This window comes from Pseudophryne corroboree, chromosome 11, assembly GCF_028390025.1.
Source record: "Pseudophryne corroboree isolate aPseCor3 chromosome 11, aPseCor3.hap2, whole genome shotgun sequence".
Lineage (NCBI taxonomy): Eukaryota > Metazoa > Chordata > Amphibia > Anura > Myobatrachidae > Pseudophryne > Pseudophryne corroboree.
The window spans coordinates 205,895,360-205,909,660 of record NC_086454.1 but is presented as its reverse complement, the minus strand read 5'-3'; the positions used below and the strand labels follow the sequence as shown (position 1 = coordinate 205,909,660).

General features: G+C 48.1%; 1 protein-coding gene across 5 annotated transcripts in view; it reads right to left on the bottom strand.

Moving 5' to 3' along the window:
- RIPOR1 (RHO family interacting cell polarization regulator 1) overlaps positions 1-14,301 on the bottom strand; it is a 627,513-nt gene that overhangs the window by 498,034 nt on the left and 115,178 nt on the right. For 2 of the 5 annotated variants that reach the window (XM_063945245.1, XM_063945246.1), the window contains exon 1: positions 9,935-10,103. The exons of 1 other annotated variant lie outside the window; for it this stretch is intronic. In XM_063945245.1, coding sequence (XP_063801315.1) covers positions 9,935-9,974 — 40 coding nt within the window. In that variant the 5' untranslated portion in view covers positions 9,975-10,103. Of the gene's footprint in view, positions 1-9,934; positions 10,104-14,301 lie in introns of those variants that run through there. 2 more of the 5 variants (XM_063945244.1, XM_063945249.1) reach the window with 2 other exon arrangements.

The window sequence follows — 14,301 nt, the reverse complement described above, 5'->3', positions numbered from 1 at the left end:
CAAGATCATCTGCATCTTCCCAGCATGGGGAATTTAGCGATATCCAAATGGCCAGGATGGCTCTAGCGAGGAAATCCCCTCCACCTAAATTATATGCCGTGCACTGGGACTAAAGCACAAGTCTGAAGTCCAAAAGTTTGCTCAGCTGGCATTTAGGGCAACACTGATTAAGGAGGATGAGCTAGTATTGCGCTCCAATACAGGGTTACCAGACGTCCCTGCACTATTCGCCCCGGGTATTGACCCAGCTCTAGTTTCAATAGTGGGTGAAAAAAGATATAACGACCCCACTGACCGTACTTTAAGAAATATACAGTATAAAATAGCGGACACAGCTGGGCCCCTCCTATACATACTCGACAAAGCTGAAATAGAAGGGGAATCCAGCGTCTCCCTAGACTCACTAGTGGCATCCAAGCTTGCTCTACTTAAGGCTATTAGCAGGGCAACGCTGATTATCGGCCAGACCTTTAATCACATTACAAATATCTGCAGATCTAGATGGCTCACTACTGCAGGTCTAGCAGATCTAGCTCCAAGGTCACTAGTATTCCCTAATTTGGAAAATGCCGACCTTTTCAGGGCCTTAATTCATTGAGGAAGTAAAAATACGGCATAAGGCTCGTAAATCTTTCTCAGACCTCAAAAAAGGAAAGGAGCAGTTCAAAAGGACCTTTCCCCAAGGTGGCTGGACTTCTAGAGCCACAGACTTCCAAGGCACAAGAAGAACCCAGACAGGAGGCTTCAGTAACAGCACAAACGACGCCCCTAGAGCATCGCCCTCAAACGCCTGGAACAACTCCAAGAGAGGACGCAACTTCGGTAAGCATACCCACACACCCTGTTCCACACAAAACACTCAATCAAGCCTTTGCAGTATGGCAAAAGATTTCAACAGACAAATGGTTGCTAAAAACAATTCGGCTTGGCCTGAACCTCCCCCTAATTCGGTTCACACACCAGATACGTCATATTCCTTGTTCATGGAATTGCAGTCCTCAGCTAGACCAGGAACTTACTGTACTTACTGTACAATAGCCCTGCTTCAAGGGAAAATAGAACCAGCAGACTCTGGCTGGATAAGTCACCTGTTTCCAATAATCAAACAAGACAGTTCCGCAAGACCAGTATTAAATGTCAGAGGGCTGAACCGATACGTAAAAACAAAAGATTTTGCATCGAGGGTGTCAAAGACGAAAATATTATAGCCACACGCATCACGTACAAACACCACACAGATGGCCTCCGTGCGGGTGCTTGTTCTGCCGTGCGCATACTCGCAAGTTACGTATAATCGCTCACGCGGTCTTGCGTGTTAGCGTGTGGTATGAGTAAATACGGTAGCATACGCATTCGCATGGAAAAGCCATAAAGACATATTCCATGTTTAATCCACATAGTACATAATTTACACATAGCCCACATGCACACCAGCAAGTTACATTTACTTTGGAAAGGAAACAATAGAGATATTCGACTTTACAGAATATGAGGGGACAGAATTAGGTTAGGAGGTGGTGTTTGGTATCCAGCTGTACAGTATTTTAAGAGCAATAGTCCGGTACCAGTTTGCAGAAGATAGCACGCTCCTGCGCATAGATATGCGCAGGAACAGAATATTAATATCACACTGTATGTACTGTACTCTTGATATTCGGAGAGAACCCAGTGGAGGACATCTGCAAGTGCACCTGGACCAGGCATTGCCCACCTATTCAAACCGACCTATGACCCCTCATGTACTGTAAATGACCAGCCCTTTAACCTATGGATGAAGAGATTACAGTTTCCTTTGTTTCATGCTTTGGACCATTGTATAAAACCAAACCTCCTGGCTGGCCTCAGCCCTTTTCTCTGAAGGTCATCTATTCAGACTGACTGATGACCGGAACCGGGTTGCGCAGGCGAACAAACGTATGTATCCATTGGTTGTAGCTTCTTCTCTTGTATTATTGTATTTCTGTTGTAACCCCCTTTTAAGTAAATAATTGTTGCTGGGTTGGACTTGCAACATTGCATATACAATTGGTGTCGCATTTCCTTTCCCGTTAGGGATTTTAAAGTGTATTCCACCGCATGTGTAGCTACTTTGTGCTTACAGCATGCCGGTGTGCTTATGCAACATGTACGCATTTCATAGAGGTTTAACTGACACACGATTAGTGGTTGCTGCAGCCTGAACATGTGTGTATTTAAGGTATTGCTCTTTTCCTGAAAGTTAATCAGACTTAACAAGGGTATCGCAGACATTCCATACCTACTCACGAGGGACTGCTTCTGCATAAAAATAGATTTAAGAGAAGCTTTCCACTCAATCGGTTCACCCCAACCACAGGTGGTTTCTCAGATTCGCTTGGAAAGAAAGTATATATATCAGTGGACTGTCATGTTATTTGGCCTCGCCTGCGCACCCTATACATTTACACGGGTCATGAAAGTGGTGATATCCCATATGCGCCAGCAGAGTGTACTCTGCATTGTTTACTTAGACGACATATTACTAGTGCACCCAGACCTCAAAACTATTCTGAAACACAGAACTATCCAGTTTGGGCTTCACTCTGAACACCCAGAAGTCCATCCTTACCCCAACCAAAACATTAACGTTTCTGGGGTTCAACCTGGACACCCATTCTTTCTCTCTAGCAGTCCCACCAGACAAATGGCTACACACAAAACTTTTTATACAAAATAAACGTAAACAAAAGCAGACTTTCACTTCGGGACTTAGAGAAAATCATTGGGAAGAGGATTGTGATGTCCCCAGCGTTTCGACACGTACCCCTACTATGCAGAGAAATGCAGGGTCTTCTCAGATCTCTAATTCATACCCAGATACGATATGCCTGTACAAGAGAATTTAGACAGAATTGTCCCAATGGAACAGTCTTTCTATTCCTCCTTCTTGCCCTATCCTAGACCCCATACCCTCCATGACAATAACTACAGACGCGTCTCTGACAGGATGGGGAGGCTTCTCACAAGAGAGAGCAGTCAGGGGCACTTGGTCGGTCGAGGAATCCCAGTTGTTCATAAACACCCTAGAATTATGGGCAGGAAAACTAGCTTTAACCACTTAACTGTCATGGTCAGATTTCATGCAGCTGCGCCGTCCCACCCTGTCCCCCCGTTTTTGACGAGGATATCCGTTCTGCAGATGTGCATAATATAATGTTTAAATTTACTTTTTCAACTTTAATAAAATAGATTTTAAAAAACAATGTTGTTAACGCTTTTGAAGGGAAAAATCGTTAGTTAAGTGGTTAAAAGCCCTAGTTCCCAAACACATGACGAAGACTTGCATACAACTATGTTTGGACAATACAACAGTCGTACATAAACAAAATGGGAGGCACCAAATCAATATTACTTTGTAGAGAAGCCCTAGAAATTTGGCAATGGACAACCCAAAGAGACATAATTCTTCTTGCATCGTATATTCTGGGTCAACTAAACAAACTAGTAAACTCGTTATCCCGTGAAAAAATTTCCCTAGACTCTGTGGCGCTAAAAAGCCAAGTTTTTAAAAAAATACTAGAAACCTTCGGAAAATGAGAACTGGACCTCTTTGCCAATCCCACAAATGCCCAGATCCCATGCTTCGTATCCAGAATATGGACCGAAAGGGTATGGAAGATGGATGCGATGTCCTTCCCATGGATGGCCATCCCTCACCCTTATGCCTTTCCCCCCACGGCCCTTCTCCTGAAAGTCCTTCAGAAAATCAGGGAAGACTGGGTACCCCAGATAGTACTAGTGTACCCTGTGTGGCCATCCAGAGTGTGGTTCCCTCTAATCAGCCAACTACGCTGGGACTATCCAGGGAATGCTTCCAGGGAACTCCCGACATACTGGAGTCTCTTCCCCAGTGCATGTGGATGGCAATATCACTGGACTGTTAACTGACCTTTCTCTAGGATCCCCACAAAAGCACTAATTAACGCTTCATTAAGACCCCGCACTAGAACTAGATATTGTGCAATTATTAAAGAATTTGATCTCTGGAGATCTCAACAAATTTCATCGACCCGGAGTTCACTACTCCATACAGCTCTAGACTTTCTGGCCTCTAAATAACAAACTGGTCAAGCCTAGGCTACAATAAGATCATATGGCTCTGCTTTGGCCATTATGATTCCAAATCTAACAAACTCTACACCCGCTTACTCAGAGGTATTCACCTCTATAGGCCCATCCAACCAAAACATTCTAATAACTGGGACATTGAACCATTCCTATTGTTCCTGGCTTCCTGGGAAGCAGACGCTAATATCAGCGTACTTTCCCGCAAACTGGCATCCCTACTAGCGCTGGCTATAGTAGCAAGAGGGGCCAAACTTACCCTTATTCACATCTCAGATCCATGGCTATCGCGCACCCCAACAGGATACCACATCATCTTTAAAAGGCATACAAAAACCTCTTCATTTAATACCCCAATAGTAGGATTCAATATCATACAAGATCCCACAGAACCGAATCTATGCGTGGCTGCAAGCTTATCAGCCTACCTTACCCCTTACGACACCAATTAGGGACAATATCACCCAGCTTTTCATCACCTGCAGAAAACCTTATTGCCCCCCGCTAAATCCGCAACAATTAGGGGATGGATAGTAGCCTCTATGAGGGAAGCAGGAATCGATACAGACTGTTTAAAAGCCATTCCCTTCGGGGAGCAGCTGCAACAAGAGCGGCTGCTAAAGGCATTCCTCTGCAGTCAATTATGCTAGCCGTAAGATGGTACTCTGCCCGTACCTTTGCAAGACACTATTGGAGACCAACTGATCTGCAAAACATCGAGTTTCTCAGAGCAACCACCAGGTATGTGGTAGCCTGCCCACCTACTGTTGCTAGGTGGCAAGCCTCCCGAAGAACAAAACACTGGTTTGCAGGAATCTATGATCTGCAAACCAGATTTGTTTTAGGGAACAGGTTTGCCACCTAGCAACAGCTCCCACCCTTGATTTGCACCAATGCAGCTAGGTCTGTTGTTTCCTCTTGAGAACTCTGCCGGATATTAATACCCCCCCCCCCCCCCCATTTGTTCCGTAAGGCGCACCGAGGTACCAAAAGAAGCTGCAAGCAGCTGCTAATAAAGAACAGAAGTAGACTTCGTCCTACCTCCAAGAATTAAGCCGAATGCGGCTCCAGGCTCTACTTGTTTCAAGGTTCGTTTCTACTAGTTCGTAAAGCCATTGACATAGCCCAATTCTTGCCATAGGGCTGTCAGTTTACAGTTTAAATAAATCATTCCTGGTGTCAATGCACTACCTATTGAGGTTTTCTTACAGTGACTAACCCAGATGTAATTAAGCCTGAAGGTTATACTGCCTTCACATATGCTTTGGGATCAGGTTTGTCACCAGTGAACTTCCGACAAATGTAATCAGCGGTAGGGGAGCGTGCTCATGTGACCACGCGCGTGCACCAGTGGCGTGCGGTGAGGTCAGTGGCTGGTGAGGCACTGCAGCCATAATGTCCTTTGAGTGCCGCCGATGACTCCTACAGCCGCTGATCCAATGCCCGCTACTGGCAAAGCCACCGCCAATGCCCGCAGCCTGCCTGCTCATCAAACTTGTGATGAGCAGACAGGCTAATATATTGACAATTTTTATACATTTATGGGAAAGAGAGAGGAGGAATATGGGGAGATGGAAGAGAGAGGAGAAGTATCGAGATGTGAGGAACGGGGAGACAGGAGAGAGAGGAGAAATAGGGGGAGAAGGAAGAGAGAGAGGAATAGGGGGAGAAGGAAGAGAGAAGGAATAGGGGGAGATTGGAGAGAGAAGGAATAGAGGGAGATTGGAGACAGAAGGAATAGAGGGAGAAGGAAGAGAGAAGGAATAGAGGGAGATTGGAGAGAGAAGGAAGAGAGAAGGAATAGAGGGAGATTGGAGAGAGAAGGAATAGAGGGAGAAGGAAGAGAGAAGGAATAGAGGGAGATTGGAGAGAGAAAAGGATTAGAGGGAGAAGGAAGAGAGAAGGAATAGAGGGAGATTGGAGAGAGAAGGAATAGAGGGAGAAGGAAGAGAGAAGGAATAGAGGGAGATTGGAGAGAGAAGGAATAGAGGGAGAAGGAAGAGAGAAGGAATAGAGGGAGATTGGAGAGAGAAGGAATAGAGGGAGAAGGAAGAGAGAAGGAATAGAGGGAGATTGGAGAGAGGAGGAATCGAGGGAGAAGGAAGAGAGAAGGAATAGAGGGAGATTGGAGAGAGGAGGAATCGAGGGAGAAGGAAGAGAGAAGGAATAGAGGGAGATTGGAGAGAGGAGGAATCGAGGGAGATTGGAGAGAGGAGGAATAGGGGGAGATTGGAGAGAGGAGGAATAGGGGGAGACTGGAGAGAGAGAGAGAGGAGGAATAGAGGGGAGACAACATAGAGGGAGAGGGGAGGAATGGGAGAGACGGCAGGCAGCGAGAGAGGAATAGTGGAAGAAGGAATACAGAGAAGGAATAGGGGGAGAAGGAAGAGAGAGAAGGAATAGAGGGAGATGGGAGCGAGTGAAGGAATAGAGGGAGATGAGAGAGAGAAGGAATAGGGGGAGAAGGAAGAGAGAGAGAAGGAATAGACGGAGATGGGAGCGAGTGAAGGAATAGAGGGAGATGAGAGAGAGAGAGAGAGAGAGAGAGAGAGAGAGAGAGAGAGAGAGAGAGAGAGAGAGAAGGAATAGAGGAGATTGCAGAGAGAGAGAGGAGGAATAGGGGTATACGGTAAAGAGGAGAAGTATCGGGGAAACAGGAGAGAGGAGAAATGTGGAGGAGATGGGAGTGAGAGAGGAACAGAGGGAGATGGCAGAGAGGAGGAATAGGGGGTGACTGGAGAGATGAAAGAGAGAGGGAGGAGGAATAGGGGGAGACCACCAAATATAGCAATAAGCCAGTATGTAAGTAAAAATCAGAAGGGTGGTATTCAGTATACCGGTTGTTGGGATCCCGGCGCACAGTATACCGGTGCCGGAATCCCGACAACCAGCATACCGACACCTTTCCTCCCTCTTGGGAGAAAAGAGGGGCTTGTCCCGCTGTCGCTAAGCTGGCGGTCGGGGCGCCGGTATGCTGGCCACCAGGGAACCGGCCGCCGGCAACTCATACAATACCCAAATCAGAACTAGTTAATGCAAGGAAAAGGTACCACAAGCAGTTACAAATGGGGGAATAAGGCAAGAGGGAGAGACAGTGATGTGGGAGATGGAGGGGGGCAGAATAGAGAGAGAGAGAGGGGGTGGATAGGGAGATAGGGGGGGCCGAGGAAGAGAGAGTAAACAAGAGAGAGGGGGGGGGGAAGAGGCAAGAGAGAGTGGGAGCTGAGGGGGAGATAGATAGAAAGAGAGAGTGGGAGCTGAGGGGGAGATAGATAGAAAGAGAGAGTGGGAGCTGAGGGGGAGATAGATATAAAGAGAGAGTGGGAGCTGAGGGGGAGATAGATAGAAAGAGAGTGGGAGCTGAGGGGGAGATAGATAGAAAGAGAGAGTGGGAGCTGAGGGGGAGATAGATATAAAGAGAGAGTGGGAGCTGAGGGGGAGATAGATAGAAAGAGAGAGTGGGAGCTGAGGGGGAGATAGATAGAAAGAGAGAGTGGTAGCTGAGGGGGAGATAGATAGAAAGAGAGAGTGGGAGCTGAGGGGGAGATAGATAGAAAGAGAGAGTGGGAGCTGAGGGGGAGATAGATAGAAAGAGAGAGTGGGAGCTGAGGGGGAGATAGATAGAAAGAGAGAGTGGGAGCTGAGGGGGAGATAGATAGAAAGAGAGTGGGAGCTGAGGGGGAGATAGATAGAAAGAGAGAGTGGGAGCTGAGGGGGAGATAGATATAAAGAGAGAGTGGGAGCTGAGGGGGAGATAGATAGAAAGAGAGAGTGGGAGCTGAGGGGGAGATAGATAGAAAGAGAGAGTGGTAGCTGAGGGGGAGATAGATAGAAACAGAGAGTGGGAGCTGAGGGGGAGATAGATAGAAAGAGAGAGTGGGAGCTGAGGGGGAGATAGATAGAAAGAGAGAGTGGGAGCTGAGGGGGAGATAGATAGAAAGAGAGAGTGGGAGCTGAGGGGGAGATAGATAGAAAGAGAGAGTGGGAGCTGAGGGGGAGATAGATAGAAAGAGAGAGTGGGAGCAGAGGGAGAGATAGATAGAGAGAGTGGGAGCTGAGGGAGAGATAGATAGAGAGAGTGGGAGGTGAGGGGGAGATAGATAGAAGGAGAGTGGGAGCTGAGGGGGAGATAGATAGATAGAGAGAGTGGGAGCTGAGGGGGAGCTGAGGGGGAGATAGAAAGAGAGAGTGGGAGCTGAGGGGGAGATAGATAGAGAGAGTGGGAGCTGAGGGGGAGATAGATAGAAAGAGAGAGTGGGAGCTGAGGGGGAGATAGATATAAAGAGAGAGTGGGAGCTGAGGGGGAGATAGAAAGAGAGAGTGGGAGCTGAGGGGGAGATAGAAAGAGAGAGTGGGAGCTGAGGGGGAGATAGATATAAAGAGAGAGTGGGAGCTGAGGGGGAGATAGAAAGAGAGAGTGGGAGCTGAGGGGGAGATAGAAAGAGAGAGTGGGAGCTGAGGGGGAGATAGATATAAAGAGAGAGTGGGAGCGGAGGGGGAGATAGATATAAAGAGAGAGTGGGAGCTGAGGGGGAGATAGAAAGAGAGAGTGGGAGCTGAGGGGGAGATAGAAAGAGAGAGTGGGAGCTGAGGGGGAGATAGATAGAGTGGGAGCTGAGGGGGAGATAGATATAAAGAGAGAGTGGGAGCTGAGGGGGAGATAGATATAAAGAGAGAGTGGGAGCTGAGGGGGAGATAGAAAGAGAGAGTGGGAGCTGAGGGGGAGATAGAAAGAGAGAGTGGGAGCTGAGGGGGAGATAGAAAGAGAGAGTGGGAGCTGAGGGGGAGATAGATAGAGTGGGAGCTGAGGGGGAGATAGATATAAAGAGAGAGTGGGAGCTGAGGGGGAGATAGATATAAAGAGAGAGTGGGAGCTGAGGGGGAGATAGATATAAAGAGAGAGTGGGAGCTGAGGGGGAGATAGAAAGAGAGAGTGGGAGCTGAGGGGGAGATAGAAAGAGAGAGTGGGAGCTGAGGGGGAGATAGATAGAGAGAGTGGGAGCTGAGGGGGAGATAGATAGAGAGAGTGGGAGCTGAGGGGGAGATAGATATAAAGAGAGAGTGATGAGCGGATTCGGTTTTACTCGGTTTTACTCGGTTCTCAAAACGGCATCTTATTGGCTCACGGATGTCACGTGTTTTGGATAGCCAATAAGATGCCGTTTTGAGAACCGAGTAAAACCGAGTAAAACCGAGTAAAACCGAACCTCGCTCATCACTAATTATTGTGGAGCTGAGGGGGAGATAGAAAGAGAGAGTGGGAGCTGAGGGGGAGATAGATAGAAAGAGAGAGTGGGAGCTGAGGGGGAGATAGATATAAAGAGAGAGTGGGAGCTGAGGGGGAGATAGATAGAGAGAGTGGGAGCTGAGGGGGAGATAGATAGAGAGAGTGGGAGCTGAGGGGGAGATAGATATAAAGAGAGAGTGGGAGCTGAGGGGGAGATAGATATAAAGAGAGAGTGGGAGCTGAGGGGGAGATAGATATAAAGAGAGAGTGGGAGCTGAGGGGGAGATAGATAGAGAGAGTGGGAGCTGAGGGGGAGATAGATAGAGAGAGTGGGAGCTGAGGGGGAGATAGATATAAAGAGAGAGTGGGAGCTGAGGGGGAGATAGAGTGAGTGGGAGCTGAGGGGGAGATAGATATAAAGAGAGAGTGGGAGCTGAGGGGGAGATAGATAGAGTGAGTGGGAGCTGAGGGGGAGATAGATAGAGAGAGTGGGAGCTGAGGGGGAGATAGATAGAGAGAGTGGGAGCTGAGGGGGAGATAGATAGAGAGAGTGGGGGGCCAACGGACTGACAAAGAGATGCTGAACAGCACTTGCCACCTTTACAACTCGTTTGTTTTTCCTACCTGCTACTGTGGCGTGGACAATCATGCTGCTGCTGCACATTGATTCCCTCTCATGGACATGATCATGTCAGGGGACACGGAGAAGTATTGACCCCTTCTCCCACCTCTAGCTGTGGAGTCCCAAACAGGCAGCATGTGGGAGAATGGGGGAGGAGCTAAGAGAGAGGCCCCTCCTCCCCCTCCGGCTGGACAAATTCACATCCACACAGGCTGTATTACTGACTCTGGGGGGAGGAGCTGAGAAGGCGGCTCCTCCTCCCCCTCCTGTCCGGAACCCGAACACTACAGCAGTAGGTGGCCACATTACCGCGGACTCTGGGGCACTGGCAGCGGGCAGCGCAGCGATGGCAACAACGCTGCCCGCTGCCAGTGCCCCAGAGTCCGCGGCCCTGAACACTGGCGCTGTCTGAGAAAGTCGGCGGCGGGCGGATCTCGGTGGGGGGGCAGGATCTCCGCTGCAGCGCCCTGCATATAGTCGGCTGTACAATCCAGCAGGGAGGGGGGGCGATTATTGGCCGCTGCTGGTATAAGATCGGGGGCAGGGGGGTGTGTTACTCGTATCTGCCAGCCCAAGAATGGGGAGTGGTTTGGTGCCGGGCAGCCAGTTCGGCCCTGCCCACTGCCCAATCACATCAGTGTTAGTGACAGGGGCGTGCTTTCGTATGAGCTGAAAGCACGCCCCTGTCGCAGAGGCACTTCTATGGGTGCCGCTTATGTGGCTTTTTTTAATGGGCTTCTACTGCCGCTTCTACTGCCCGGTGTTTGGCCCCGCCCCCCATTTCCGGACCTTTTATATTGACAGCAGGAGGCATCGAAAACGGTGCCTCCGAACATGTTTAAAACTTTTTTTTTTTACATGCTTTAAATAATATAAAGAATAACAGATACATATGACACAGAACCGGTGTCATAACGTATCTTCTTTGTAATTTGAATGATTAGGGACAGGGGAGGCACTGCCTCCCCTGACTGCACGTCCCTGGCGTGCACGTAACTGCGTGCGCGCCCGCCCACCACTGAAGCTGTGCAGGGAGAGGAGTGAAAATTCTTTCATTTTCTCTCACTCAGTGTTTTCAGGAGGCTTGCTGCCTAACCCACCTGCTGTTGCTAGGTGGCAACCCTGTTCCCTATAACAAATCCGGTGTGCAGTTCATAGATTCCTGCAAACCAGTGTTTTTCCTCGCTGGCAGTGCCTGCACAAGCTCTGTGATGTTTACAGACTTCCTAATACACTGGTTGCCTGGACCGCTACATCACCCACTCTGTGTTTCCAGAGCTCACCCATTGCCTGCACCTACCCCGCCCACCTGTGTCCTGCACCCCACAGCCAACACCACTCCTCTGTGACTAGAGTAGCACAGGAGGAAGCTGGGTCCCCGGCATACAGCTTGCCCGGCCACAGCACCCCTTTAGCTTTGGTGTCCTGTTGGCCTTACTGGTTAACTGTGCCTCAAGCAGGCCCTGGTGCCATTCCGTGATTCAAGATTCCCTGTGACTTTAACAGTGCTCAAAACAGGGTATAATATAGGAGGAAAAAGCTAGACAATTTTGGATTACCACAAATGGAAAACCCAAGTCTGAAGAACTGTGCACATTATATGTCATGTAAGTGGACTTCACCCAAAACAATGTCCAATTTAGGTAGATGTCTGCTTTTAAAAGATTTGGAGACATTTTGAACCAAATAATACCCCTTTTACACTCGCATGAAAATCCCGGGATATTGCACGTGAACGCGCATCATCCTGGGATTTTTGTCATTGTGAAAGGGTACAGGGACAATTTCCCGGGACGAGCATCCCGGGATTTCAACCCTGGTCTCGACCAGGGTTGAATCCGGGACCATCCCGGGAAGCTGGGTAGTGTGAAAGGGCCCGTCCCGGGATTCACTACCCGGGACTGTTAAAAGCCCTCGGATTGGAGCTTTCTTGGGCTTGTCACCCATTGTCAGCAGCCCGGCTGCCCGTGCCAAGCTATCCCCTCGCAGGCTCCGGGGATACAGTGCGGCAAGGCCCGGCGATTTAGCTCCTTGTCCCCGTTCTGGTGTAAACCGTGTGCGGCAGGCGGGGGTTCCCGGGGCGGGGTGCGATGTGCTCCATTACCCCGGGCTGTACGCGCTGAGTGTTCAGGACGTGTGCCCCCGGGTGCCCGGTATCTGCCAGCCGTGGGGTCAGCTGGGAACGGTGGTGGGGGCAGCCGGAGGGAGTGCTCGGTGCCCGCCGCTAGTGGGAGGGGGGACCTGCCCTGTGCACGCCGCAGCCTCCCCTTCATTGTCTCCGTGCGCCGCTGCTGGGCATGTCTTCGATGCCTCATATGCCGCATCCCCGGTGCCTCATCCCTGGCTGCTCCGTACGCCCCATCCCCGGGAGCTCTGGCCGTTGTGAGGGGTGGCTGCAGGCATGTGGGCTGTATGTGACACTGAGCATATATACAGTGTTGCTGCATGCCGTATGGTTATAGTGCATGTGGCAGGGATATCCCGGAATCAGTGTAAATGGGGCTGTCCCGGGTCGATCCCAGGTCTTAGTGCAGTGTGAAAGGGGTCAGTCCCGGGAATGCATCCTGGGACGCAACCCGGGAGTGAGAGTGTAAAAGGGGTATAAGAGGCAGCCAGCACACAGCAGTAGCCAATATCTAATCTGGTCTAATATGCAAAGAAACACACCCTACTAAACATAAAACAATATTTATGAGTGACTCAACTTCACTTTAAAAGAAAAACAAACCAAATAGAGATCATGGCAACATCCCCAACAAGCTCATTTATGTAACAGCATATTTACCTCCATATACTGTAACTTGAAATTTTTGCTAAAATATTTGAATGTTAATTTACAATAATTGTTTGCCCCTTTTTGTAATCAAAGCAGCCTACGCTGGTTACACTGTAAATATTGCATTCATATATAATTTATTCCTTCAATGCCTCAATGTTTCATGCATGATGAAATAATGGCAATTGTGTGCAATCATACCCCCTATGTTTGGCTGACAGTATGTGCTTGTTAAAAATGACCAGACCTTGCAGAAAGTCATGATGTCAAGACAACAAGAATTATAAATAGCATGAAAACCATCTATGGGAGCAGCAGAAAAGAGGAAATGTTTAACAGTGACTCATGGAGGAGAGCATTTAATCATTAAGGAGAGAAGAGCATGAACAGGGATTATGGGCCTAGTACTAAACGGACAGCAGAATCGTACTGTTATATCAACCGTTCACCATATACAAATTACATGCAAATCATTTGCATTTAAAACTTTTTTCATTACAGAAATCAGTTTATTCACGATTGACATGTTAGTGAAGATTTTCAGCCGAGCAACATCGGCAGCAAGTTCTCACTACTGCACTAGTTTCATAGAAAATATATTAAGTTTCTAAAATAAAAGTGATCCAAGGCAAATCAATAGTGTTCACCACTAGATATACAGAAAAACATCTACATTTTTTTCTAAAAACAAATCAAAAAGCTAATGTCATAAATAAAGTAGAACATAAATGCTAGAATATCTGGTAATTTTTCCATCTATACAAACAGCATCTACATTATTTCCTTGAGTTATTTGCCCCACTGGGGCCAACCTTTTAATTATGTGACCAGACAAAATCCAGCAGTGTTGTAGATCCATTCAGCTCTTAAGGTCCACTGTTTAACAAATATTCTACCTATGTTCTCTAAAAGATTGTACTGTAAGCTTATGAAAGAAAATATAAATACAATGCAGTATACTGTAATTTAGGAGTAAAGTACAAAGTTTATACTACTAGAATTCCAAGTAAGGTTCTTACCATTAGACTGTCAAGTAAATGCAAGGGAATCCTACATCAAACCTCCATTACGCTACGTAGAGGAGCATCTTCTCTTAATAAGTGTCTAAATTAGTCATCGAGCCCGTGTGATCCTTACAGTGTATACCCTGGGTCAGGGTTGGACTGGCCCACAGGGGTACAGGGGAAACCACCGGTGGGCCCTACTGCCTGGGGCCCCACCCCCTCCTCCAGGTATCAGGTTGCAGACTGTACTGTTACTAATCTAGTACATGCATGCACTACAGTATTTATCTAGGAGACCAACACTTGCAAAATGGTTAGGCAAACCAATGTGGTGGCTGGGCACACACCTTCTAGACATTGGCCACACCCCTAAACATGGGCCCCTACTACCGTATTCCCCCGGTCGGCCCTACATACCCCAGTCCGACACTGCCCTGGGTCAAATGCAAAGTTCAGTAACACAAGGATGTTTAAAAATGTTTTAAATATGCTTTACCGTGACTAGGATGTTGGCTATTGTGTGTAATGTTTTGATCTTTCTGCCAGTCGTGGCATTTTAACCATTTATTTCATTCTCTGAAGCAATGCA